Below are 27,500 nucleotides of genomic sequence, written 5' to 3'. Positions count from 1 at the left end.
AGAGCTGTGTGTATTTGATTTTGCCCGTGGAAATCATTTTGAGGGCCAGATTTTCAAATGTGGGCACCTAAATTGTGTCCACCAAGTTTGTGTGAATACCTGTTGCATCTGCACTAACAAATCATCAGTAAGAAATCAAGGTGATAGGCACCATAGAAATATCTATGTGAGGTGGATAAATAGATCAAAAAGATATTCTATCTATTAGTAGGCTGAAGCTAGCTCCTCTTTATAAACCCTATTTTAAAATACCTTCCACTCCAGCAACTTCACCAAAAGCAAATTGGTACATAACAAATAGATGGGTAGAGAGTTAATTCTGTACAATAAGCATGAATTTTCATGTGAAATAATCCAGTTTTGAGGCACAAATCTATACTTTGCAAATGCAAAGGGAGCATGGACAAATTAAGCAGACATAATTGAGCTGTCCACAGTTTAAAATTTAGAAATTTTTGCACCCTCTGATATTAATACACTCCTCGCTCCCAGTCTATATAGTTAAAATGAGGATGATAAATCAAATAGCAGGTGTATGATAATAATCTTAATAGATTGATCTGCTGTCCAGAACCCTTTCTTCTGTATTTACCATCACTTCATGTAATGTGCCTGTTCCTCCCAGGTAAAAATAATTAACTTGCAGTTGACTGATTATTAAAAATAAGAAGCTTTTTTCCACCACACTGTTTATTGGATTTGATATCAGAAAAAGGCCTTCATTTGGCCCAAATAAGTACCTCTGGTTTTCACCACTTGCTGTAATGTTTAAAGTAAATAAGTTCTTGTCCAGCTAGCATGATTGAATTCATTCAATTGCAAGAACAAAGCCATTGTATAGAGGCTTAGAACAGGCCTTTTCTCTGTTTCCTTTAAAAGAATCTTCCTTGTTACTGCAGGGTGCTTGCTAGCTTTGTGAGCTGTTCAATAATTTGCAAATGCTAAAAATGCATGTGCTTATTTTGCAGAAGAAATGAAGGAGGAATATGACACTATGGGGCCTGAAGCCGCAATTCAGACCACTGGAAACAATGGTACAGGTAAGGCAAATGGTCCATTTGAACATCATGTTTGTTCTGTGTCATTTAGAATTAGCTGTGCATGAAGGGAAGAAGTGGCTAAACAATTTATTTACTTGTCTAGCTGAACAATTGAGAAATGTTTAAATAATCATCCTGTTTTCAATCTCCACTCCCTCTCCCCCAAATTTGATTACAGTGGTACAAACTGGGTATTCAGTGAAAACTCAATCTCTCTTTTCCCCACCATGCCTCAACCCCACTCATTTTAACTGCATTCTTGTGAGCTAATACATTTTAGCATTGTGAGGAGACGTTTTTACAGTCAGCGTGAATGAACGAGTTTAAAGTACCTGGGCCAAGATACTGTAGTCTTTTAATGAGAGAGACTGTACAAAGAACTTGATAATAAGAATGGGGTGCACTCTTTATGGCAACCCCATATTCACAGGGAACAGAGAGTAAGATACTTCAGAGAATCCAGATACCTTTTCAGAAACACACACACAACCTCCCCTATATACACAGATATACAATTTAAATGCATATTTATGAGATTTCTGTGGAAAAAGAAAGGGAACTTACGTATTTAACAGTCATTGTTTTTGAGCCATCTCTTTCTATAGCTGCGAAAGGCCGTAAAAAGTTTCTGTTACTATTGTTCTATCCAAATGAATTCTGGAGTTTGACCATGTTCTTCCCAAAGACCCTTTGCCATAGATGATTCATGCATTACACTACTTTCACCTTACTTTCTGCTAGTTTTTCACTTAAATATGTAGATGTTTTCCAGCACAGGTAAATTGTTATGCATCACATTATCATGTTGGATTCATAGGTACTGCCTTCTTGAAATGTTATTATAAAAGATGGTACCCAAATGTTATAAGGATTTTATTACTCACATATCCTTAATGCTGGTACACACCCACATAAAACCTACAATGTCCTTACTAAATAACACAATAAATGTACTTTCTAATTCCTGTGGGAGAAAATAATGGAAAAATAAAAACGTCAATGATTTTTTTCATACATTAGATTTATGCATGAAAAAGTAATGAGTGGATTAGAATGGAGTCAGAGTTTATCATTATATATATCCTTAATAATATTGCTATACAGAACCCCAAATAACAAATATTCTAAAATCACTTGGTTTTTCAAGATATGTTCATAAAGTGATGACTCTCATGTGGTATTTGGAGTAACTGGACATGAAAAGGTTCAGATGTCTGATTCAGAAAAAAGGCTGGATTGTTATCTGATTTACCATTACAAGAATCTTTCAAGTGCTGTCTGAGGCTTTGTGACTATCTTTCCACACATTTTTCTGACCATAACATGCCCTGACTCCTTCCTACTTGTTGTGTTGTCTCCTTGGAGTGGGGGAAACCTGGTGGCCTGTTGCCACATACCGTGCCTTTCCAGTTTCTGATGGTCTCTTCTTTCTGCTTTGTACTGTGGCCTTAAGTCTCCTCTTCAGGAGAAAAGTATTACAAGACCTGTCAGCTGACAGCCCCATAGATCATACTCTACTCTTAATCCAGAAAAGAGGTGTCCCACTCCTCCTGTAAACCAGTCAGAAATCATCGTCTGGGCGTAGACATGAGGCCCACAGCCCTCTCTCACTTAATTGGTTTAAATCAGTGTCATTCTGTTGATGTCAGCTGAGGATCTGACCCAGGAAGTGTAATCACTCCTTGACAGTCATGGAGAGCTGCCTTTGGCCCTGTCTACAATAGGAAATTGTGCCTTGTTGAAGATGTATTTTCAAACAACAGCCAGAAACCCTCTAAAGGGCCTTATTGCTTTGCCATTTAAAATGTAATAGTTACTCTGGAGTACTGAGCTGTGGGACTGAGAAATCACAGACCATATGAAATGCCCACAACTTCTTCATGATTAGAGGTTCTCTCATAACCATAGGAGCTGACTCTGTGGGTGCTCCGGGGCTGGAGAACCCATGGGGAAAAATTAGTGGGTGCTCTGCACCCACCGGCAGCCAAGCTCCCCCAACCCTCTCCTCGCTTCCTTCTCCCCCAAGCGTGCCACATCCCTGCTTCTCCCCCTCCCAGCGCTTCCCGCCCGCCACCTAACAGCTGTTTGGCAGCACTTAGGACTTCCCAGGAGGGAGGGGGTGGAGCGGGGATGCAGCACGCTCAGGAGAGGAGGTGGAGAAGAGGCAGGGCAGAGGCAGGGACTTGGGGGAAGGGGATGGAATGGGGGTGGGGAGAGAGCGGTGAAGGGTTGGGAAGAGGGGGGCAGGGGCGTGGGGGGGTCGAGCACCCACCGGGCAGAGAGGAAGTCGGCATCTATGGGTGGAGCAAGGAAGAATATCGCACATAATGGCTGGCCTATGTTGGGACTCAACCTTTATTTCCAAATCCTAAGAAAACTTTTGGGTTGAGTGGTGGGAAGAACCCTTATTTTAGTCATTTTTGAAAATAAACCTCAATAATAACAGGAACACCTTCCTTTCTATATACCTGTGTAACGGCTATTACTATCAATGGCCCTGTCTACACTAGAAGGCAAGCTGCATTTGAAAAGCATCCTAGAGGATAACTTCCCCCTAAATTGATCTTGAAAATACACCTAACCAGGCTATGTAGACCAGGTCAGACCCTGCTCAAAAGCCTGCCCCTCAAAGAATCTTGAAGGGACTGGCTAATGGGAAGAGAGGGTAAGTGAATTGTTGTGGTATCTGAGACCTTGTCCTTTCTGCTGAGACCATTGATCAGAGTAGTAGCCATGGCCGGCTCCAGGCACCAGCGAAGGAAGCAGGTGCCTGGAGTGGCCAATAGATAGGGGTCTTGTTGGGGTGGCACGTCCGGGTCCGCAGCGGCAATTCGGTTGCAGGTCCTTCAGTGCCTCGCTTCCTCTTCGGCGGCACTTCGGCGGCAGCTCAATCGCTCCGCTCAATCAGGCTTTTCTTTTCTTTTCTTTCTTTTTCTTCACCACTTGGGGCAGCAAAAAAGCTGGAACCGGACCTGGTACTAGCTAGTGCCATTTGTGAGGATTGTTCTTGTGATGTGGACATCTTTCCACTGGGAACTAGACTGGCTCCTCTAGCTCATTTCAACACCACCAAAACCTCTGATGGTAAGGATTAGTGGACCCTTCCAACTGAGCTTGATTTGAGCCTGTGATTTAGAAGTGAAAGATCCTATAACCCATCGTTAATCCCCAGAGCCATCCAATTTCTATCGGAACGTTCTCAGGTCAATCACGTGACTTTCAGTCGGAATTTTGCTCTTGCTTCACTGAACACTTGAAAACCCTATCTCTAAATAACAAATATTAACCTTTTTGGGAGGATGTTAGGAGGAATTCTTTGACATGCTCCTTGTAGTAAGGATTTATGTGGTCTGGCTTCGGTACTGTCTGTTGACTCAATTTCCCACAGTGTGTTGCCTCAGTTTCCCCTCCCAGATAGTCAACCACCAACTTTAAGTGTGGTTAGGTCACTGAGGTAACTTAGCCCTCCACCAAAGGAGATGAACTACGTCTGGGTACAGGTGAGGCTGAATGCCAGTCACCTTAAAGGACCAACTCACCCTGTGACACACCCTCAATAAAGACCACATCACAGTGATCTTCATTTGCCCAAGGAAGTCCAGATGGGACTTTTTTTAGAGAGCATTATGAATGCTTCTGGATTGTCCAGGGAGCTCACTGCTAAATAATACAAAATGCTTCTTGCTCCTGAAGGCTGGGCATGTTACCCCTGCAAGGTTCCCCAATTCTAGGTCACCTCAGAAGACTTCATATCCAAGTCGCTCACAGGGTAGAACTAACTACAAAGTTATTATTTGGCCAGGCAACAAATGTGATTGTTTTTAGAAAAATTTCACTGCAGTATGTCATTAACATAGAAAGGAAATAACAGAAAGATCTTTATTATGCTAGTGCCCTTGCTACTTTTATATATGGCTACCATGAAACATTTTTTTATCCTCTATATTTTTATACTAAGCAACATAAAGTTTATACAAGCAAAAGCAAAAGCTTCCACTAGAGTTAAAGGTATAGTTCATAGTTCAGCCATGCTAAATCAATTTGCAAACTGTTTCTAAAGGTCTCTAAAAGGGCTACTTAACAAAATGATGTACCGTATAAGCTGTTTTTAAATAGTTGATTGTTAGAATCATTTGATTTACTTCATTGGTCCGATTACTTTCATTACAGTTGGGATTCTTTTTTAGGAGATAGATGAGCAGATTCCCTGTTAATGAACAAACAAAATTTCCCATTTTATATTAATAACATCTGGCTAATAAGCTTTGGCTGTCGATGTTTTTCATATGATTTAAAGAAGGAGGAAAAAAACCTTCAGGGGAGAGGAAAACAGAAGTAAAACTTGGCAGGTTAGAAGGATAGGCCGTTTTCAGACCGTAATCTATGTGTACCAATGAGGGCCTGTCACTTCCTGCCTAATGAAGGCTGTGGTTTTATTAGTTTTGTTTGCGATTAGGAGCAGCTATCTCCACCTCACAGTAAGAGTTCCCACAAGAAATAACTGGTCTCCCAAGCGCCTTGAGTGTCCTCTTTCTCTCTCTTTTTAAAGATACTAAACACCTCCTTAATCTTTTCCTTAATGTATTTTATTTTAGCATGATGCTCTGATACACCAGCCTTTGGAACTGAAAATATTTCTACTCCCCATGCCCTAATAATTAATTAAAATATTACTTATTGGTGAGGTCACCTAGTGTACTAAATGTTTGACTCACAGATAGGAGTGTGGGTTCTGTGTGTAATTTCAATCCGCAAGGAATCTATGAGTGCGGCCTTTTACATGGAAAACAACTAAGGGCTTAGGAGGAGGCACACCTAATGATAATCAAGTGATTTGTTTAGTAATACTAGGTGTTTTTTCCATAATTTCTGAATTCTCAGCAGTAATGCATCTTGTAAGAGACTGACGAGCACATGGTCAACCTTTGCTATTCATGTTAATCTTTAATATTACAGTACCAGTAGTATTGTTTAAGTTAAGGATCTGTTAGCTTTTCTGCTAAATCCCCTTGTTTTTAGGGGTTTAAAAACTAGACATAAACATTTGCTTTAGATCCTGGATTCCATGCATATGCACAGAAGCTAAATAATCCACAGATTTAAGAATCGCAGAGTCTATAATATTACAATAGGCTAGTATAACCTGCTGGATCAAAATCAGCTTTTAAATATGTTCCTGGGCCAACCTAGACAGCCCAAAGCTCAGGATTAAAACCCACAGACTTAGGGTGTTATAGTATCCTTAATTCATACTGTTGTGCCTAGTTACTGAAAAGGAACATTTCTGAATCAGGGAATATTAACACTGTACAGGCATAAATTACCTCAGGAGCTGCAAATTCTAGACACCATGGGAGAAGTAAAAGGTGGGGTTTCAGGCTTAACTTTGAACATTTCAGCTCTGCTATGAAAAAGACATACCCAGAACACAGCCTGACATTTCAGTGTGTAAATATAATTATGTACAAGCAACCACCATTTTGTTATATTCTCCCCACAACATAAAAGACAAATTGTTGCATTACACACATACATTCCCACTGTAATTTGCACACAGAACTCCAGTCTTTCCTCCATATAATCATATCCTACTTAACAAAGAAGTTCTTCTTTGCAAATAAGCATTTGGCACTTTGTATGTAACATATGAACTATGTTAGCTGGACACTCTTATTGAACAGAAGCCATAATGATTGTTCAGATACATACAAAGAATCAGGAGCAACTCAACAATTTGCTGTTCCATATCCTCTTTCCTTCCATATAAAATGTCAAAAACTCATGGAAGTGTGGACAGCAATTTATAATGATGCTGGCCCTTCATTTGAACTGACAAAAATTTGCTTGTTTAAAGCCTATAGAGAAATTTTAGAGGACTTCTCACTGATGGGTTTAGCCATAAGAATCCCATTTAAATTTACAAGGTTGTGTGGCTAAAACTCCATTCAGGGTTTAGACAGCTTCTTTTTTTATATAAAAAACTTATTTATCTCAACATGATGAAAGAGGATTTGATTTGATCAGTTCAATGTGTGGCGCTTGCATAGTGAATATGCAATGATTGACCAAACCAGCTCCTCATGTTCATACTCCTTCAGCATTTTAGTATAGCAATTGAATAACAATCTCACTCATTCATCAGCCATGTTGTCCATCTTCAGTATGGCTGATGTATATTGGAGACTGTCTGGGGAAGCTTGCACTGCAGCTGTACATACTGAATACCTGTTCCAAGGATAAACAGAGGATTTTTATCTCTTGCACAGCACCTTTCATGGGCCAGGTCTTATTTTATCCCAGCTGATTTCATCCATTGCTAATCTTGACCCACATTTAGGGACGCCACTGTGTTTTTAACTCATTCTCAGCAGGTTGTACATAGAGGAAAGATGCTATATAGTCAGGGGAACTGGAAATTCTAATTGGCTAGAGCCATGAGATTGTTGCCAGAATTACCTCCATCTATAAATTATTTCAAGGCACTTCCAGGGGTATATGGGAAACAAACAAAGCTATGCTGAACTATCATCTTGCACTTTGACAATTTTTTTCCTTATAAAAACTGTTTGTTTTTTTGTTTTTAGGTAAATCTGATAAACATATTTTATCATTTCTCTCCATTATCCATTTCTCATAACTAAAATATGGTAAAATTCTACTTTGGAAAAAAACAGAAATGTTCAACTGTTTTACCTAGGGCAAAATTTTCCATATTCAGAGAACACACCACTCTTGCCTGCAACTTCCATTTTTGTAGAAAAGTGAAAAATTAAGGCAAAACTGCTAAATGGTTCAAAAACACGATGGACTTGGTTTGTCTCTCACTCGTACTAGTTTTGCACTGTTATAATTCTTCTTGGGCCTGATTCTTCCGAACCACTAGTTTTACAGTGATGCAACTCCACTGACTTCATTGGAGTTATTCCTGATTTACACTGGTGTAAGGGAGAGTAGAATCATGCCTGTTTTACTTTTGACTGGTTCATGAAAAATCAAATATATCACAATTTTGCTTTCTTATTTGTTCTATAGAAGAATACATTAAAAATGTCATTGATCATAAACTATTCATTTAATTTATGGTCAGTTAAAAATAACTATCTGAAATTCACTGCCACCATTCATTGTCTTTATTTAAAAAAATAGAGAAAGAAAATGGTCTATTTCCCAGTTCTCCTCTAGTTGCATTAATATTTGTCTATAATGTCCCAGACTTTACAAGATCTTACCTCTATGGGAGAAGAAATGCTTATTGTTAGCAACAGAATATTTTGTGATTGAGAACATATTATACTTCATGGACGTTGCACGGACAATAAAAAATTAGGTTTACATTTTCAGAAAAAAAGCAAAACTCTAGCATGGACTGTAAAAGTGGCTTTAGGCCCTGTATCCCAGTTATGGGCTGGAAACATGTGGTTCTATTTGTAAAATTGTACAGAGCAACACATTTTTTAAACAATGTATTTTCTCATTGTAAATTACCCAGAGATGAATTTTCCAGGAAGAAAAATAAGGTTGATGTTATGAATTTTAAAGAAAGCAACATTTTGTTATTGTAATCAGAAAAAAAAATGGCACAAGACAAGGCAGTTTTGAAGGGGTAATTGGTTGTGTGCTTCACTACTCACAAATTACAGACCTACACCTGTGAGGTGTTATGCAAAGAGCTGAGCATCCTCAGTTTAGAAGGAGTCAGTGGGAACTGAGCAGGAAGAACAGATAGAGTAGAGGTCCCCAAGGTCTCAGTTCTGCAAGTTACTCTGAGCAGGTGGACTCCTGTACCCACACAGAGAGCCACTAAATTCACAGGAGTTCCCTGAGGTCCAAAGGTCCATCCATGCAGAATACTAACTTGCAGTATCAAGGCCCAGTAGACTTCTGCTTCCCTGATTCATGAATGGTCTCATTTAAGTAATTTGGCCCAATCCTACTCCCATCAGAGTCAATGGCAAAGCTCCCATTGACTTCGTTAGGAGCTGGAGCAGGCCCAGTGAGACTAAAGTCTGCAGCAGGATCAGGCTCAAATCACAGACTTGTAGCTCCAGCGCAAGTGTCAGCATTTCTTGCAAACAACCATATAAACTTACCTAATCTTACAGGGAAAATGCATTCAAAACCACTTCTTTTTCCCTTCCCCCAATTTTAGTTAAGAATGCAAATTGCACGTCGGACTTTGAGGAATATTTTGCCAAAAGGAAACTGGAGGAAGGAGATGGGCATGCAGTCAGCATAGCAGAGTACCTACAGCGCAGTGACACAGCCATTATTTACCCAGAAGCCCCTGAAGAACTGTCTCGCCTTGGCACTCCAGAGGCCAATGGGCAAGAAGAAAATGGTGAGGCTGTAATTCATTTTTAGCCACTATCCTGACTTCTTGCAGCTGTTGCAATTATAAATGCACTACATGCCTGGGTGTTTACCTTAAAAATTGAAGAGCAGCTGCAGAGGCATGGAATTTCATGAGCAAAGATTGGAACTGTAATTTTAGTGTATTGTGATTTTTTAGTCAGCAAATTATTTTGTAGTTGAAATAAAGAGCAAGAACAATTAAAGCTTAATTTAAAAAGGAAAAATGCTCTCTCTATGGTTTTAAGTTTCTGAACTATTGAATTTTTACATGAGAAATTTAGGATTATTGACCCATAACTCTCTTACTTCTTGGTGAATAATTGAAAAAGTGTCCATGAGAATGATTTGGCCGGTGTCATATTAATATAACAGGTTAAAACGAAATGCAAATCATCTATTGATTGAGAAAAAATATTTCTTTGTTTTTCAGCTATTTAAGTCTTCAAAAAAGCTAGAGTAAGGACTTTAATTAATTTTCTAGCACAGTATGAAATGATTCATACAAGTTTGTTGTGGGTGTGTAAGGGGAATGGTGTGTTCTGAGGCCAGTTTGAAATGATGGCACTCTAGTGTAGCAGATTGCAGTGATTCCTGTCATACCATCCCGGGCAATAAGCCCATTAGCTGCCATTGATTTACTGACCTTTTGGCCTGTTTCTCTCTCTCTTGTCTCTCGGCTACAGACCTGCCACCTGGAACTCCAGATGCTTTTGCCCAACTGCTGACCTGCCCCTACTGTGACCGGGGCTACAAGCGTTTGACATCACTGAAGGAGCACATCAAGTACCGCCACGAGAAGAATGAGGAGAACTTTTCTTGCCCTCTGTGTAGCTACACGTTTGCCTACCGCACCCAGCTCGAGCGGCATATGGTGACGCACAAGCCAGGGACAGATCAGGTGGGGGGTTGGTTTTAAGTGATTTCTTTCTATAATAACCCCTTAGAGAAACGATATTGCTTTGATTGGCAATCATTATTAATTTTTCATGGCATTTTGAAGATGCAGATCTTTTAATGGTAATAGCTTTAATTGAGGTCTAAATGATTTTTTGATGGTCTCTTCTAATATGATTTAATAGTCTTATGTTCACGATCGAATGAGTGTGTTAATTTCTAATTTAGAAATTTTATTTGCACTTTAACTTGACTTTAGTTTCGTTTTTATGTTCCTCAAAAAGTGAACGAAACTGTGGCATTTTAATTATACAGTATTAAACATCTCAGCAATTTTAATTCCATTTTTCACCTACTTTTACTTTGCAATTTTTGCAACTAGGATCTCAAAGACATAGTAAAAATCTACTAATATTTTTTTTCATTATTTTTTAATAACCTTTTCAATCACATAAAATTATGCATATTTTGCATTTAAAATTACACATTTTAGAGTAAATCTTTCCATAAAATGTATAGATTATGTTTTTTGAGTATACCAATAACATATGCACACATTAGGATTGCAGTATCACTATAATTTATATATCCTACTAGCATATCTGTTATAAATCAAAATGATTGTTCCTTGATATGATAAAAGTAACCTTACAACATTATTGCTTTGCATTATTTAGTTCATTTCACTATTACATTTAAGCCAATGCTCTGTGTCTTGAACAGGTGACTGAAGCTTTCTTTCATTCACAAACTGATTACTCAAAAAGGCTGTATCCCAAAGCTTTTTACATACTATACGAAAACTATTTCTTCTGTTCCCTAGAGAATTACCTCTGATAACTGGTGTTACGGAGTGTTGTAATGGAAACACAACTGGTGTGTCTTAAACATAAATAAATGAGTGTGTGCATGTATCAAATTATATAGGCCTTATACCATATTTATTTTTCTGAAACAACTAAAAATCATAATCAACTAGATATCTTTTAATAGATTTTTCTCAGCATAAGGTAAATTCAGTTAAGCAAACATACATCTTCTAATCATGCAATTTTGCAATTAGCATTTTTAAGAGAACAGTATCTCTTGCTTGATCTTAAATCAATATAAATGATTCTGGTGCAGTTTCTCAGATCGCTTCCTTTTCAGGGTTTTCTGGTAGGCAAAAACATTCTCATATACAATTTTTTTAATCTAACACAATCTGAGGGTTTTTCCCCCCTTTTGCTTTATATTATTAAAAACACTGGGTTAAAATGCCTAGATATTTATCCAGCATAACTGTCTGAAATTTCACATGCAAGAGTCTGATTGTGTTGGCGCATTATGAATGGTAGCTTTGGTGTTGAAAAGTCCCCTCATTTGCTCATGGCATTTACAATTAGTAAATTAAAATGATTGTATCATATTAACAGTGGCACAACTAAAGTTTATAGTAGTCCTCTGAGGGCTATGGGGGGAGACAAAACAGCTGTTGCTGTTTGTTTATGCAACTCAGCAACATATGAGCGCTGGTCCCTCAATGGCGCTCGGCGGGCTGGGCTCTGCTTGATCTTTGAAGGTTGCTGCTGTTTGAACAAACCTCCCTGTGTCCCATGTAACACCATCTGTCTCACTAGGAATGTGGGAAGATTCAGCACACCCTAGCAGTTGTCATACCGTTTCTATGCTGTCTTTTTTGCAATAGGCTTTTGTGTCATTGCTACTTGAAAAAAGCTGACCTCCTACCTTGAGCATCCAGAGTGGATGACTGTATTTTTTTTCAGAATTCAAAGTCACAGTGCTTTTCTCACTTGTTCAAAAAGGTCAGCTGTGTTTGATTATATCTTTATGCTGCTTTTAACTTGTCCTTTCAACCAACTTTTCTCTTGTTTTGCCCCTACTCCTTAGCACAGCACTGGGGGGGAGGAGAACCCACCATAAGAAAGGTAGCTGAAATCTTTCCTGCTGGTTTGTGATAAAAATTTTCCAGCAGCTACAGCCTCATGCTGAAGATATTGTCGCTTATATTTGATAATGAATGAAATCTGATATGTAACACTGTATTTTCTACTAGTGCAGTAAACAGGATTTTTAAACAAGAGGCGTTCCACATGTTTAGAAGCTGCTAGGAATAATAAGAACCACAAATCTTTTTACAAATCAGTTTCTCTCATCATACCTTAAAGCAACACATTTCTGATGAGAGACTTAGGAAATAATTCTAAAGCAAATATCGAATGCTCATATGAAAGCACTTTCGCATTTGTTTCGGTTTACTGCCAACATTTTGATTTTTATTGCAACACCGATGAGACATATAAATGTATGTGCAGACCTTTTGGTTTGCCTGATAAATAGAGAGTTACATTAATTTTGTTTTGTTTTTTAACTAGAAAACTCTTGGTTCCTCTTTCATAAAATTCATATCAGAATCTTTTCTCTCTAAGCACCAAATGCTGACCCAAGGAGCAGGCAATCGCAAGTTCAAATGCACTGAGTGTGGCAAGGCCTTCAAATATAAACACCATCTGAAGGAACACCTGCGAATTCACAGTGGTGAGTAGCGGAGGTGCTGCTGTTCTCATTTGCATTTTGTTTAATTAGCTGAGTTTTAAAGATTGCTTAAAATTTACACAATTCTGTTTGTAGCTTCTTAGAGATACTAAGGTATTTCATAAACAATATCTGACTCATCCTCATTTATCATGCTGTTAATAGCATGATCTTGCTGTAAGTTTTTGATATAATAATGCTTGTTACAAAAAATAATAGATGCTTTGTTGTGCTGCTTGAGTTCAGAGGAATTCAGAAATTTTTGTTTAGTTGGCTTTTGGAGGGACCAAATTTAAAAAAAAATGAAAATGTCCAAGTGGAAATAAATGAAATATGGCTCATATGTTGGGATAATGGGCATCTGAGGAATGTCTCATATTGTATTGCAAGCTAAGGCACTTTTTTCTATCTAGCAATCAATCTAACTATTTAGCTAGCTGGGGCCTGATCCAGCAATCTGATCTTTACAAGCTGACACTTTTGTCCACCCAGAGACCCCTTGAGCTCTTCCCAGCCACAAAGGTCCATCTATATGCATGTGATTACTGAATCAGGACCCAATTTTTTATACAGTGCCTATCCTTGTAGTATCTGAATGCATTTTTGAGAAGGCTGAATTGAATTTAAGCTTTATGGATTTGACTGCACTACTTTAGCAGAAGACTTACCTACATGTGACAAAGAATACCATTTTTCAGTCACTCTGGTGACTTTCAGGCATTGTATTGTCAAATGGGAAACAATGATTTATAATTGGCCTCAGCAGTGCTAAGATTAAGGCCATACACCTAAACTACAGTGCGCATCATTAAAAACTCAACTATCACTTTCCAAGTTGCAATAATAGTATCATCTACTCTTAGAATATGTTGTGGCACTAAGGAGTGACAAATGAGTTTTAATTGTGCCCACTGTATTTAGGAAGTGACAGAGCTCTACATAACCAGGGTCCCCAGGCATACACTCCTTTAGCAACACATGGAATGTCACTAATAGCACTGCATCACTAGCAGAACTGCCACAGAATTGCTTGGCTATCACAGGCATGGAGTGAGCCAGGTGGGATTTTTTTGCATAGGTCCCCACAAAAGCTAGGATCAACCTCGAAATAAGAAAATTCCACAGAGGTGATATGGGGAGAGATGCTGGGCTCAGCCATGTTCATAGGATTCTTTGGCACCCAGAATAAGTAATCAGTGGGGTAGGATCATTACCTCTTTCTTCCTATTAGCTAGTGGCAACATCAATATCTAATTAGGTAAATGTATAAGATCAATTGTTATAACAGTAATATTAATAATAATAATAATTAATATATTAATTTTTGGTTTTAATTATCATTTCAGGTGAGAAACCATATGAGTGTCCAAACTGCAAGAAACGTTTCTCCCATTCTGGCTCCTACAGTTCGCACATCAGCAGCAAGAAATGTATTGGCTTAATCTCTGTAAATGGCAGAATGAGAAACAATATCAAGACGGGTTCTTCTCCTAATTCTGTATCTTCCTCTCCTACTAATTCAGCCATTACACAGCTGAGAAACAAGCTGGAGAACGGCAAACCACTTAGTATGTCTGAGCAAACAGGCTTACTGAAAATTAAAACAGAACCACTAGATTTCAATGAATACAAGGTTCTTATGGCCACACATGGGTTTAGTGGAGCTAGTCCTTTTATGAATGGTGGACTTGGAGCAACCAGCCCATTAGGAGTTCATACTTCTGCTCAAAGTCCAATGCAGCACTTAAGTGTAGGGATGGAAGCACCACTACTTGGGTTTCCTGCAATAGGCAGTAATTTAAGTGAGGTGCAGAAGGTCCTACAGATTGTGGACAACACGGTTTCCAGGCAGAAAATGGACTGCAAGGCTGAAGAGATCTCAAAGCTGAAGGGTTATCACATTAAGGATCCATGCCCTCAAACAGAGGAACAAGGAGTTACTTCCCCTAATATTCCACCAGTGGGTCTTCCAGTAGTGAGTCATAATGGTGCCACTAAAAGTATTATTGACTATACATTAGAAAAAGTCAATGAAGCCAAAGCTTGTCTCCAGAGCTTGACCACAGACTCAAGGAGGCAGCTCAGTAATATTAAAAAAGAGAAGCTGCGTACCCTAATAGATCTGGTAACTGAAGATAAGATGATAGAGAACCACAATATATCCACTCCATTTTCATGCCAGTTCTGTAAAGAAAGCTTTCCTGGTCCCATTCCCCTGCATCAGCATGAGCGTTACCTGTGTAAGATGAATGAAGAAATCAAGGCAGTCCTTCAACCTCATGAAAACATGGTTTCCAACAAACCTGGAGTGTTTGTTGATAAGCAAGCCCTCCTGTTGTCATCAGTACTTTCTGAGAAAGGAATGACTAGCCCCATCAATTCATACAAGGACCATATGTCTGTACTTAAAGCATACTATGCTATGAATATGGAACCCAACTCTGATGAACTACTGAAAATTTCCATTGCCGTTGGCCTTCCTCAGGAATTTGTGAAGGAATGGTTTGAACAAAGAAAATTCTACCAGTATTCAAGTTCCAGGTCACCATCACTGGAAAGGACCAGTGCCAAGGCGGTGCTGGCTGCCACTAACACTCTCACTAAAGACTCTTTGTCAGCCAGATCTCCAATAAAGCCTGTGGACTCTATAACTTCACCATCTATAGCTGAACTCCACAACAGTATTACTAATTGTGATACTCCTCTCAGGCTAACAAAACCTACACATTTTACCAATATTAAACCAGTTGATAAATTGGACCACTCCAGGAGCAATACTCCTTCTCCTTTAAATCTTTCTTCCACATCTTCTAAAAACTCCCATAGCAGTTCTTACACTCCAAACAGTTTCTCCTCTGAGGAGCTTCAGGCTGAGCCTTTGGACTTGTCTTTACCAAAACAAATGAAGGAACCCAAAAGTGTTATAGCCACAAAGAACAAAACAAAATCTAGTAGCATAAATTTAGACCACAACAGTGTTTCTTCATCATCTGAAAATTCAGATGAGCCGCTGAACTTGACTTTTATCAAGAAGGAGTTTTCCAATTCAAATAATCTGGATAAAAGCACTAACCCAGTGTTTGGTTTGAACCCATTTAGTGCCAAACCTTTATACACAACACTTCCACCACAAAGCGCATTTCCTCCGGCCACTTTTATGCCACCAGTCCAGACCAGTATTCCTGGGCTGCGACCATACCCAGGACTAGATCAAATGAGCTTCCTACCACATATGGCCTATACTTATCCAACTGGAGCAGCTACTTTTGCTGATATGCAGCAAAGGAGAAAGTTCCAGCGGAAACAAGGATTTCAGGTACATGGTCATAATTGGTTTGTTTTGAAAGGCCATATTTCAGTATCCCTTGTCATGTCCTTTTATGTGAAAAAAATAGTCCCCAAAGTTAAATGAAACCTCTCCAACAGACATAGCAGAATTTTAGCTTGAACTTGAAAAGTATGATGGGAACATTTATTCAACACAGAAGAAATATGAACACATTTCATGTTTAGCTTTTAATTTCATTAGGGTTATATTTGTCCACGAGAATTGTATATACCTGTCAATGGCCCAGAGAATTCCCGTTGGCAGAAAACACTGCCCTGTACCTCCATAATGGTTCTGCACCACGAAAAGTCCTGTAGGCTCCCTAGCACCATGGCTTCATTGGAACTGCTCTGCCTGGAACTTCCCCCAGCTCATGGCTGCCTCCAAGATCCACAGGAGGACTCCATATTTTCTTAACTAGCTAGAGAAGGGACAATGTGTATCCCTACCCTTGGCCCTGCCTCAGGCCAACCTACACCTCCCCTCAGCACATCCAGTTCCCATTACTTATCCCTACATTGACTTACCACACAGAGGCTTGCAGGAGGGCCAGAAATGGAAAGGAATGGTCTGTGGAAGTGGCATCTGAGCCCACCCATTTCCACGTAAAGTCCCCTCCATGTTTATATCTAAGGGGCATGATTTGTTAGTTCCTGGGTATGATCCTATATTCCTTTCTCAGGTAAACTCCCATATAAGTCAATGAGTAAAGGCAGGGGTGGCTCTAGCCATTTCACCACCCCAAGCACGGCGGCACGCCGCGGGGGGTGCTCTGCCGGTCGCTGCTGCCTGCAGATGCTCCACCGAAGTCGCAGGACCAGCGGACCCTCCGCAGGCATGCCTGCGGGAGGTCCACCGGAGCTGCCTGCCGCCCTCCCAGCGACCGGCAGAGCGCCCCCCTTGGTGTGCTGGGGCCTGGAGCCACCCCTGAGTAAAGGGTATATGATCTGGTCACTTAGGTAAATATGCCAAATGGTTGGTCTAGCGAAATCACTTTCCTCTAGAGATATTCATAGTGTGTAAGAATATACATGTGTTTATGTATTAAAATATAATATACACAGTTTAGTTAAATGAGTTTAATTGATTATAGATGAATAAGTTTTTATATTTGTGGACATTCCCCTATGACCTATTATGCTCCATTAGTAATTTTACTAACAATGTTTTATAGTTTCAAATGTGAAAATCAGGTATGGCTTAACGTTATAGCCTGTAATCCCTCTTTGCACAATAGGAGCATAAATAGCACTGCACCTCCATAACAGCTGTTCCACTATTCCAATTTACAGTACATCTGCCCTCTTTGTAAATGTATTTAAGCCTATTTAATCTTCTCTAATATTAATTAGTGCAAACCTAGTCTAAGAAAACTGAACTGTGTGATAGCAAATGGAAATGTATGTTATCATGCAAGTTTGCACTCTCTTTGGATCAAGACAAAATAAATATCAAGAAATTTAATAATTTACTGATCCACATTCATTATTGCTTAATGCTGAAGGCTGTTTTAACATAGATAGAACATTGATAAAAAGTGTTATTAATATTCCCTATTTCAAATTACAAAATTAAATATAAAAATATAGCTTGAGGCCTTTAGTCGGGAGACATACATTTAAATGGATTGCATAATAATAACATTTTGTACCTAAATATAAAATTCAATTAAAACCTTCCTACAGATACAGAATATATCTACGGTTCAGTGTTTTGACAGAAAAGATCTTTAGTTGTTTCTTATATTTATTTCATAAAAGATATTAAAATACCTTTTATGATCTTTGAATGTAGTCTTTTACATTATCATTTCCTGCTCCCTGAAATACTCATCATAAACACTCTCTGTTTAGATAATTCATACAACTTCTTACTACACAGTATTCAAAAGAAGACAGAGTTTTCTAATGCAGTTGAAGACCAAGAGGGACAGTGACAGAAGCAGATGTTTCTTGGTAGCAAGGTCCAGTCCTGTAAACATTTTCTACTGGGCGTAGTTATTATTATCATGAGCAGCCCATGAGCCAATGGGACTAGTCATGGTATTAAGCACTGTGCTCAGAAGTTTTAGCAGGATCAGGTCCTTGCTGAGTAGCATTTTAAGTCTTATAGAATAGCTCCCTAATTCTATATACGGTAGGAAGACAAGATGCTGCAGTAAGCCACAAAATACAGGAAGCACAGTGTTTTACATAAACAATTTGGTTACATCGCAGGGAGAATTGCTTGATGGAACACCAGACTACATGTCAGGCCTAGACGACATGACAGACTCTGACTCCTGTCTGTCCCGAAAGAAGATCAAGAAGACAGAAAGTGGCATGTATGCATGTGACTTATGTGACAAAACATTCCAGAAAAGCAGTTCCCTTCTGCGACACAAATATGAGCACACAGGTATGAATGCCTTAAATGTGTAGTTAGACTTTCATTGCATGTTGTACATTTCATAATATTTAATGAGTACACTTGTGCGACATAAGATGCAGCATATGCTGAGACTTTCAACAAAAAAGAAATAATGTGTTGTGCTTAGCTCAGATTGACTTTTTTTTCTTTACTTGTTTATTTGTTGTTTGTGCTTTTTTGTTTGGTTTGGTTTGTTGCATCTTAATATCTTTTTTGCTCACCCCAAAATACAATGTACAGACTATGAGCCCAATCCTGACAGATCTTGTCCCACTGAAAGCAACGGGAATTGAGGGCACTCAGCAGCTCACAGAATAAATCCCTATGTTAACAAATTTCAAGTAAGGCTGGCCCAGCGGCATAGTTAGAGAATGAAATTTGATCTATTACAAGGCCTGAAATGAGGAGTTATATTGTTTCTTACTCAGGATCTGATCCCGCACCATTTAAATCAATAGAAAAATTCCCTTTGCCTTAATGTCAAGTGTAAAACCTGACCCTCAATGAGCTATTTAAACAGAGTAAATCCCTCTCCCCGGCCTGAGGTGCCTAAAGAGAAAAGAGGTTGCATCTTACTTTTTCACTTTTTACTGCCTCATTATACAGCAATTGTTAACTGTTTCCAAGTGCAGGTGGTTTTGACTACTGTGGAGAAGGGGTGGAGGTTAATGTAAAATGGGACCCTAAGATAAAGAAGTGTGTAAAAGCCCTACAATCCCCACTTACATTGGCCATGATAGACTATATCGCCTTGACTTGAGCCCAGGGCAGAACTGGATTAGGAAATGAAAAGCCCACACTTTAGTTCAAAATATTTTGGAAAGGGGAAAAACAGGACTTGAGCTCCAAAAAACAATACAAACAGCTAGTTTCTTGAGACAGCATAAACATGTGAGATCAGTTTTCATGTTTCAGGAAAGATGCCAATCTCCAACTGCTTAGGGTTAGGAAACTTTTACCTTGGCGTAGTGCTTCCAAAACATGAGTGAAGCCCTGCTTTAGGAAAATGAAATGAGTCACACCTTCCCATTCTTCTTCAACCACATTGTGTGTGATTAAAAACCTACACACCTCAATTAAAACATCTTCCATGTCCCCACACCCTTGGCTAGTACTTCATGCCCCCTCCCCTCACAAACACACACACACATTTCGGGAAACCCATCTGAAGATCTTTATAATATGATACCTCCTCTCCTTTCTTACATGCCTTGAGGAGTTGTAAAATAGTTAACAAAGTTGACATTTAAAGTATCATCATTGGCATCTGAGGTTCCACCCATTGAAATAAATGCACACCTCAGAGCTAGTGTATAGGCTCTCTGCAAACTCATGCAGACCTCTTTGAACTGATTACACTTGCTTCACATTTTGAAGGTTTGTTTCACAGGCGTAACTGCTAGCAAAGAACTTTTCTTTAAAATGAAAGTTGAGCATTTCCTTGGGGTGGTGCACCCTCACTTTGAGAAACATTGCCTTACGGGCAAGTATTTTTATAATTGTTCATTTTGGGGTTTCTAGCATCTTCCTCTGAAGCATCTGGTGCTTATCACTGTCAGAAACTGAATACTGGAATATCATTAGTCTGATCCTGCATGCCAGTTCCTACTGCCCTAAATCAGGAGGACTCATAATAAAGACATCAAACAGTGGGGTAACATTACCCTCCCCCCTGCAATCATGGTTCTGAGCCTACAGAGATGCCCATGGTAACCTTCTTCAAGTTGCAGGTAAAAATAAAAAGGAATTTGAAGAGACATTTTAGAAAATGCTAGTGATAGTGTTAAAACTGAGTTATAAAAAAATTACTGGCATGTTTTAAAAAACCTATTAACATTTGTCATGGAAGTTTAGCGGCTGAGGTTTGGATTGTGCTTTAGATAAATTTTATCACCTTGTGATCATTCCGTCTTACACTTTAGTTCTAATTTTTTAGCTAAATCCCATACAGAAAAATAGGAAGGAAGTTAAAATGCACATGGGATTAGGAAAGAAAATTAAAAGCAACATTTTGGACCAGACTGGTTGGTTCATTGCTGAAAGTGAGTTTCACATTGCATTATTCAGATCAAATTGTTTATTCCATACAAGAAGCTTTGAAGGCTTTACGTCCCTGCACCTTTTCTCTCCTGAATGATTTTATTGCAGCCATCTGCAAACACTATGGTTTACCACATGACTACCGTAAAGCTCTTATGTTAGAACTGGCCTTCATATATATCGGGATCTGGACATATGGTCCAGTTCCATAAAGTTGGTAGTCCATAAGGTAGACAGACATACTGTTGAAAGGCTGAAAATTTGACATTTTGAAATGCGAGCAATCACCTTGATTTGCAAAATTTACCATTTGCAAAATCAAAAATATGTTCTGGTATATAAAAAGGACTACCTACTGCCTCGAAAAACATTGTCCAGCTACAGGATGCTAACCTTCCTCTCTCTTCACTGCTCTGCTTCTCTTGGCTTTTCAACTATATGTCTATCAATTTTATGGGATTTAGCCTTATGATCCAGAACATATATATGGTGTCATATTTAATACAGTACAACTACAGTATATCAAAGCTCTAGTGGTATTTACAGAGAGGAAGGATGGTTTTGTGACAAAAGCGTAGATGCTGAAGCTACGAGATCTATGTTCTGTCCTGCTTTGCCTCAGACTTCCTCTGTGAATTTGAGCAAATTACTTAATCTCTCTGTCATCTTCTCCTATCTGTGAAACAGGGGGAAATTATACCAGCCTACCTCTCAGGGGTGTTGTGAATCTTAATTCAAGCACACTGAAATCCTCTGATGGAATTGCTATATAAAGTGCAAAGTATTATTATGAATTTGTTTTATTTTATGGAACTTCCAAACATCATGTTGTAGAGGGGTGTGGAAGCTCTGCAGATCTCCATTAGACTGGCCTTGATAGCTCATTCACTACCTTTGGAGGCATGAAGTAATAGGATTTTACGATAAAGATGAAGTTTGCAACCACTGTGATTCAAAAGAAATCTAATATTTCGAAGTTTTTCTTCATTTGCCCCTCTTTTTAATCTAAGTGAGTTTCAAATTGTTTTGATACTTTTGGAAAAAGCTATAGTTATGAAGCTGCAATTGCATCTTTTAAGATATATGAGACATTTCAATCTGTGTTTAAGGCAAGGCACTTTGTACCACAATTAACTTCTACTTCTGGATTCTGGATCATTGTAACAGTTGGCCAAAACTTTTCAATTTCAAAAATTTTTGACCAAAAAAGGGAGTAAATATTTAATGAAAATTTTTCACAAAATGTTCCTCTTTTTTGCCCATCTCTAATCTTTATCCCTTTTACTTCATTTAAAAAAATGTCTTTTAGGTGCAGTCAGAACGTTTCCTGACCTTCCTAGAGTAACACAAATAGAGAATATTTGATCCCTTCTGAAGTTTGCTATTGGATTCCTATTTTATTTCACTTTCCCAGATAGTCTCTTTAGAATGGTCTTGGTGCTCTCTTATTATAGCAGTTATATCCATGAGATGGCAGGACATTTTTATAAAATGTAACAGGGCTAAACCTTAATAATTACTGGTGGGCTCATTTTACCTGCTGACACATCAATCACATATATTATCTATTGATGCTGTTGTGTTTGTCTGAACCCATACTAAAAATCTGCAGGTCGTCAGGTCTCTGCTTTATTGTTTGATCAATCAATGACATATTTCATTATTAATACCTTTCAGATCTATATGGTATAACCAGAGTTTAGCCAGTGCTAGAACAGTCAGATACAGCGGGCTGGATATTCTGATCTGACAAATTCACAGTCCAGACTGACTGTGGAGAATTACCCAGGCCAGGGGAAAATTCTGTAGGTGTAAAGTTAGGGAAGGTAGCATAACCACACTGTCTGGTGCCAATTGCCTCACCCCACATCTGGCTGAAGGAGAAAGAGAAAGTGTGTTTGGGGAGGCTTAGGTATCTCTTGGATGTCGGAGTGGAAGGGGGTGGGATGGAGCTGAGCTCCATAATGCCTGATCCTCCACTGTTATAGAAGCATCAGGAGCAGCATAGGTTAGAGTAAGCCCCAGGTGCTCCAGATTTTATCAGGGCTGAGCATCAGACAGCTAGAATCACTGTCCACTATGTCCAAGTGCAGCTCAAATGTAGTGAAGAATTGGGGCCAGAGAGACCACAATCCATAATTTGGAGCTTCTGAGATATGTCATTGCCTTTCTGAAAAAACGATTTTGGATAGACTCTGAGCTCTGTAAAATGCTGCCACCTGTAACTTTAACTTGCACAAAGAGGACTCGTGTTATTGCTGAATGAATTGCATTGGTTCTCTCAGGTTTATAATGTGCTACACATTTTGGGACGAGTGTATCAGAGTGCCTGTCCTAGGGCCAGATTCTGCCAACTTGACTTCAAAAGGTTGTTTGACTTCAAGTGGAACCATGTGTTCATGTTAGAATAAGAGGCTTTATAAGATCACAGTTACTTAAAAATCACCTGACACTGCTCTGTATTTAGGTTATAAATAGAAAATTATAGCAAAAGCTAGGTAGCACGGTGAGTTAATGCTTCAGTTTTTTTGACATGGGAACAGACCCTGACTCTGGTTACAAGTTAAAATTAGTCAGGTAGTTTCATTCTCATTCCCTTTTGTTTATAATATTTAACCAGAACAAAATTCAGTACAATTTTCATTTTCTGCTGAGGAGAGGCCCAGAACAGAAATAGTAGCAATTTTGCATTATAAGATAGATATTATGATGGGTGAATATGTATTGACGAGACTGAATAAAGAGTTAGAAAACCTGCCTTTTAATGATAGACTTGAGGAGCTCCATCTATTTAATTTAACAAAGAGAGGGTTAAGGGTGACTTGATTACAGTCCCTAAGTCCTACATGGGGAACAAATATTTGACAATGGGCTCTTCATTCTATCAGACAAAAGTATAACATGATCCAATGGCTGGAAGTTGAAGCTAGATAAATTCAGACTGGAAATAAAGCGTACATTTTTAACCGTGAGGGTAATTAACCATTGGAACAACTTACCAAGAGTCTGGTAGATTCTCCATCACTGGCAATTTTAAATCAAGATTGGATGGTTTTCTAAAAGATCTGCTGTAGGATTTATTTTGGGGAAATTCTATGGTCTGTGTTGTACAGGAGGTCAGACTTCATGATTACAATTGTCCTTTCCGGCCTTGGAATCTATGAATCTTTTATCTGGAAATCAGCTTGCAGTACTTCCAGGTATCAATCAGGTCATAAATGCTGGAAGGAATTATCCTTTCTTTTAAAAAAAGTGGACCTGAAAAAATTTGCATGCTCTTTGTTTTGAGTGGTCCTGTGTAAAAGATGGGAATCCCAGGCAGATTTCCACAAACCAGTTGGCACAGAGATTAAAAATTTGTCTTTAGGGAGAGGGATCAGAGTTTGTATCCCAGAATTCACCATTAAGGGTGAAAGAGACAGTGTCATCATGGCAGATCAGCAGGGAGGGAAGATATAGGGAGTATGATAGAAGGGGTGCTAACAGAATAGGGCTTCCAAAAAATAAAGGTCTCTGGGTAGCTAGGCACCTAGCACATGCCTTGTTCTGAGCACCAGTTTGGTTTGATTCAAGTTTAGGGGGAAAGTTAGGATTTGTTCTGGCTTCATCACAATCATTTCACTCCACCCCAATAGGAATTCTTTGGCAGAGCTGCACAAGGAAACTTGCAGTGTGCTTGCAAGACAACAAAAGCTGGAAACATTTTTTTTTAAATCCTACCTAGGAATCCTGAATCCTACAATTGTTGCTTTGTATTACATCATATTCTATTTTATTGCTTATATGGGCCGATGAGGGCCTTATGGCTGTACTTTTACTTTCATCCTTTTCTTTTCCACTGTATATTTTATTAAGACCTCTTTTTTTATTTTTGTGGCTTTCATGCTGATGTTTTATTTCCAGATGATTCTGTAAACTAAATTTTGTTCTGGAGCCGAGTAGCAAATCAGGTCTCTCTGGACAGTATTCTGAATTCCCAGGTCAAGAGTTTTCCTTATTTAGAGCTTGATTCATACAAAATTAACATGCCATTGAAAGTTTATTTTCTCTCACTTCACTCAAATACAAATTTAGAATTCCCCATTTTGTACTCAAATAATGTAAAAAAATAGGTAAATTCATTGCTTGTGAATTTTTTTCTGGAGATAGGCATCTTCTATTAAAAACAGAACAAGTGTGGCTTAGGCAATTATATATAAATTGCATTTATCTTGCACCTTTGACCCACTCACTGTACTCTGGCCTCTAATCCATGCCTACCAGGACTAACTCTAAAATCCACACACAGACACACCCACCCCAAGAAGCTGCCTTTAAAAAAGAAAACGAAAGCGCCACAAAAATGTTTCCTTCTTTCTTCTTAACTGAGAAATTTCTATTCTTCCCACATCCCCTTGAGGAAAAAAAAACATTTGCAGGAGGCAAAAAATTGGTAATATTTAGTCCAGGACCAGTGACAGATTTAAGATCTGAAGTCTCATAACTTTGCAGAGCTAGAAATAGGAGCTCTATACCAATGACTATGGGAAATCCATAGCTACACAGCACTCATTTTTAGCCCAAAAAAGTCCAGAGATACTGGAATTTTAGAGATCTTTGTGTATAGAAATGCAATTTTAGGCCATTTTTAGATGCTTTTCAAACAGATTAGTTGTAATTGTATCTCACTGTAAACTGAACACAAGTTCCTAAGGGGGCCAGTTTTTGCAGATGGCAGGATACAAAAAAAAGTCCAAATATTTGTTTTAAATCTCTCTAAAACATTTATGAACTAGTATTACTGTAAAATATGTGGCATATTGGTGCACAGTGGTATAAATGTTTTATTGGCATCCATTTACATTGATTTGCATAACTCACAAGTAGCTTCATCAGCCATGAATAATACAGATCATCTCAAATAAGTCCCAGTAAAAGTGCTTAGCATTGGGCCTAACTGTGCTCCCATTGAAGTCATGACATTATACTACAGCACTGTCAGGTATAGTACATTATCTAGATAAGAGAGAGAGAGAGGGAGACTGTACTTGCAACCTTCCTCCCCTCCCTCCACTCCTCCATGCGTGTAACAAAAAATCCCTTCAATCTTATTGTATGGCCTATTAAGTCATAAGAAGGACTCTGCCCAAATTATATTTACTTGTTTTGAATGGCTGAAATGTTGAGGTTTGAAAAAAAAAAACCTGATTCAAATGTGCAGTAATCTGATATATTTAAAAATATTTGTATTAACATTGTAACAGCTGCATTCTATGCACTGCTAAGATATGTTGTGCGGTACGTCATCAAAGAACTTTGTACCACCTGTCATATTCTACTGGATCCAAATTTCGTGTGTTTGGAAGGACTTTAATATGGATGTAAATGGTAGACAAAATAGTTCTGTATAGTCTTTCTGGTAATAAATTAATGTACAAAATAATACATTTTACCTTTTAATTTCTAAATTATTTTTTAAAATAAATATGGATTCTTTCCTGGAATTCTCTTTTGGTGCTGGTGGAACTGAGTGGAGTATTTGTTAAAGGGAGGGGATAGAATGAAACAAGAGCTACAGTATGTTAAGAGCTACAACAGTCAAGAAAGATGTATGTGTGAGGGGCAGTTGCAGTAAACGTAAGGAGCTAGAGTAGTCGCCAGACAGTAGGGAAAGGTGGACTGGTTGGAGAGGAAATGGGAATGGCTAGAGAAGTGGCTAGGAGGGAGTTGGTGGGCACAGCTGGGAGATGGAGTAAGGATTGGGAAAGGAAGGAGTGTATAGTATGGCTCAGGTAGATTAGGGATTTCAAAGTAAAGCAGGAGCAGGAACACTTACGGAGAGGTAAAACAGCTTGTGAGATTTGGGTTGCAGGAAGGGCTGCAACATGTTGATCAGAAAGTGAGATCAGCACTCAGCTAAAAAGACACATCAAAACCAGAGTGCGCTGAGGAAGTGATGTTCATATGTGGATTAAGTTGGGATTTGATGCCAAATCACAGTCTGCATACAGATATGATAGTGCTGAAATCTCTTAAACCAATATTGTAAGATTTACACCATCTTGAATAAGATTTTGTTCACAACCAAACCAGAATCAGAGAATAGCCTTCTTCTGGTTTTGGATTCAGTCCAAAGCCAGTCAGTGGGGCATATTAGGAGCTGAAGTTTCAAATCCAAAACTCCAGTGAAACATAAAGGCATTCAGTTTCTGAGATTTTGGTTTTGATCCTTGTTTAGTCATAAATAACAAGTAAAATATTGTTGAAATACCTACTTGCCGAATAAAGGCCAAATACTCAAATATTTCATTCATATTTGGGTTGAATTTTCAATTCTACTATAAGGGAATAAAAGAAAGATAATTAAACTCTCAAAATATGTGCATGAACTGTTTAAAACCCAGAAGAAAAGAAATTTAGACATAAGCCTGAACTCCATCCATAACTCACCCCCCAATTTCCTTCTCATTTATTCTGTTCTTTTTGTGGTTTCTCCTGTATCCTCCTTTCTGCCAGATCTCCCCAGATAGGGACCTCTCATTTCATAACATAGGATTTTAGGATTCCTAGAGCATTCATTACAACCACGCCTTATTAAACTTAAAGTTCCACAGTAGAACTGAAGGGTAGCTGCAACTAGGCAATACAACATTAGCACAAACTCTGGTCATTCATTCTAAGCCTCTTGTTTAAGTAGTTTTTATGTCTGACCTTTTCTCTTCTTGTATAATGTCACTGACTACAAAATAAAAGAGAGCAGACCAAATTCATAAAAGCGCAGCTTCAGTTTTCCTGGAAGTTAAGATCCTTCAATCTTCTTAAAACATTTTTCTGCTTCCTGCTAGAGTTCCTTTGGTCTGTCAATGAGAGTATCCCATCTACCCAGACCCTTGGATCACAACAATTTTCTTGCCTGCCATCCA

The 27,500-nt window shown here is 38.6% G+C and overlaps 1 protein-coding gene across 2 annotated transcripts in view; it reads left to right on the top strand.

The window, feature by feature from the left end:
• ZEB2 (zinc finger E-box binding homeobox 2) overlaps window positions 1-27,500 on the top strand; it is a 127,582-nt gene that overhangs the window by 95,882 nt on the left and 4,200 nt on the right. The window contains exons 4-9 of one of the 2 annotated variants that reach the window (XM_045032131.1): window positions 969-1,040; window positions 9,190-9,378; window positions 10,076-10,290; window positions 12,716-12,824; window positions 14,168-16,137; window positions 18,366-18,546. In XM_045032131.1, coding sequence (XP_044888066.1) covers window positions 969-1,040; window positions 9,190-9,378; window positions 10,076-10,290; window positions 12,716-12,824; window positions 14,168-16,137; window positions 18,366-18,546 — 2,736 coding nt within the window. The remainder of the gene's footprint in view (window positions 1-968; window positions 1,041-9,189; window positions 9,379-10,075; window positions 10,291-12,715; window positions 12,825-14,167; window positions 16,138-18,365; window positions 18,547-27,500) is intronic. The other variant, XM_045032132.1, reaches the window with a different exon arrangement.

Source organism: Mauremys mutica, chromosome 10 (assembly GCF_020497125.1).
Source record: "Mauremys mutica isolate MM-2020 ecotype Southern chromosome 10, ASM2049712v1, whole genome shotgun sequence".
In the NCBI taxonomy this organism is placed as follows: domain Eukaryota; kingdom Metazoa; phylum Chordata; order Testudines; family Geoemydidae; genus Mauremys; species Mauremys mutica.
Note: the sequence above shows the minus strand (reverse complement) of the source record. Positions and strands in the feature narration are given on the sequence as shown.